The 1,772-nt window shown below is 47.7% G+C and overlaps 1 protein-coding gene across 1 annotated transcript; it reads right to left on the bottom strand.

The window, feature by feature from the left end:
- Positions 1-260: 260 nt before the first annotated feature.
- On the bottom strand, positions 261-1,766 carry RABIF (RAB interacting factor). The gene is made up of 2 exons (XM_019546306.1): positions 1,620-1,766; positions 261-1,301 (listed from the first exon to the last, which is right to left on the bottom strand). Exons 1-2 carry the CDS (start codon positions 1,746-1,748, stop codon positions 1,056-1,058), a joined length of 375 nt encoding a protein of 124 aa, XP_019401851.1. The 5' UTR covers positions 1,749-1,766; the 3' UTR covers positions 261-1,055.
- Positions 1,767-1,772: the final 6 nt, after the last annotated feature.

Below are 1,772 nucleotides of genomic sequence, written 5' to 3'. Positions count from 1 at the left end.
CACCTGACAGTTTTTCTGCACTGTATTTTAAGAACTTGCCTTTTGTAACAAGACAATATATCCTAACTTAAAGCAACTGCACAGTCTCATTTTGGGAATTATAATAATCATTTCAGTTTTCAGCTAAGTCCTAATCTATTTCTAGTGGCTAGCCTACAACAAACAATGTGACTTACAGCAACCACAGAAATGCTGTATATCAGCATTGCCTTTTTATAGGCAAAACAATTTAAAAAACAACAACATTGAGAAGCATGGAATTCATTTACTCAAATATGAATATTCGTAATGACAGCAGATCAAGTACATCAGCTCCTTGTAGTTTTACTATGAATGTCTCTCAGAAAACTCAGATTTCTTACTACTGCCTCCATGGTATCCCAGATTATCTTCACTGCCTGGCCAAGGAAAATTCAAGCAGTAAAAGAGCAAGTGGGAAAGTCATCCTTTTTTAGAATTAGGGACAAAGCTGCCCTTGTTGTAATTTTTTTAATGAATGGTAAAAATGACAAGTCCTTTAGGTCAAAACACAATGGGAAGCCATTATCACTGGATGAAATGCCACAAAAACTAAACAGAATTCTATCTAGTTACCCCTATTATCAGATGTAGTTTCTAGTTAGCCATTTACTTAGAGGATGAACATTTTAAATGTAACATATCACAATAGTAGAGTCACCATTTAAACAATATTAGGACACGAACAATGAGTTAGCATGGATAAGACACATGGTAGAAACAAGAAATATGTCCTTACTTTAACACCTCCAAACGCAACTAGAAAATGCCCTTGAATCAGGAGTAAAAAAACCCTAATAAGACAAAAATCATAAAACTGCCACCCCCACCTCCATAATACAATGAAAGGATGGACCAGAAGTTGATGAATGTTTGAGTAATTGCACATTGCCTTAAATAAGCCATTTCAGATGAGTTCATGACAGGTTCAAGTCCATGTGTTGTATGAACAGATTCATGTTAGTGCATGATGGAGATGCATGAAATGGCTACAGTGGCTGCGAGGACCTCAGGGGGAACCAGTGTTGCTCCGGCTGTCACTCATGGGAAACACGGTCCAAGGCGACGTAGAAGCTCTTCTTGTCGTCTAGGCAGTGCCAGCCGATGGGCCCGATCTCACAGTCCGCACAGATAAGGAACTTGATGTTCCCAACGTCCTTCGTGAAGCCGATATTTTCAAAGGAAAACATGTCATCCACCAGCCAGTGGTCCTGCAGCACGTCCCCATCAGGGGAGCCGCTCTCAGCCAGGGCCGTCTTCTTCTTCATGGAAGGCAGGAAAAGCTGCCGGACAAGTAAAGCATGCGTCAGACCGCCACCGCCACCGCAGTACTGCTCCCCTTTAAAGCAGCGGTTCTCAGCCCATTTGGCAACCACGGGCACCCCCTTTTCTGGCACTCGTCGGGGCACCCCCGTTACTTCTCTGCACGCGATGACGCCCCGTTTCCAAACCGAACGGATCCACTACAGCAGGGCCAGGTGGTGGGGATGGGGAGCGTCTCAGCAAGTCTCCTCACAACTGGGGGCGCCCTCCCCTCGAGCCTTCTTCCGGGGCACCGGGGGAGGGTCACAACATGACACTAGCAGGGACAGGGCACGTACCTGCCTGCGGGCCAAGGTGGCGGCGCCGGGCTGCAGCACGCGGGACCCGCAGCGCTGGCACAGCACGGCCTTGCGGTTCCGCCCGCGGGCGCACACCAGCGCCTCCATCCCCGCGCCGGGCGCCGCCATCGCCGCGCAGCCGCAGTCGGAAGC

Source organism: Crocodylus porosus, unplaced genomic scaffold, assembly GCF_001723895.1.
Source record: "Crocodylus porosus isolate Cpor-Errol unplaced genomic scaffold, CroPor_comp1, whole genome shotgun sequence".
Classification (NCBI taxonomy): Eukaryota; Metazoa; Chordata; order Crocodylia; family Crocodylidae; genus Crocodylus; species Crocodylus porosus.
This window is presented reverse-complemented; position numbering and strand designations above follow the sequence as displayed.

Bases quoted from the DNA above. Each gene is read 5' to 3' on its own strand.
- RABIF (XM_019546306.1), bottom strand. From the start codon at position 1,748: ATGGCGGCGCCCGGCGCGGGGATGGAGGCGCTGGTGTGCGCCCGCGGG. The intron at 1,302-1,619 runs GTACGTGCCCTG...CTTGTCCGGCAG, and splicing joins CCACCTTGGCCCGCAGGCAG to CTTTTCCTGCCTTCCATGAA.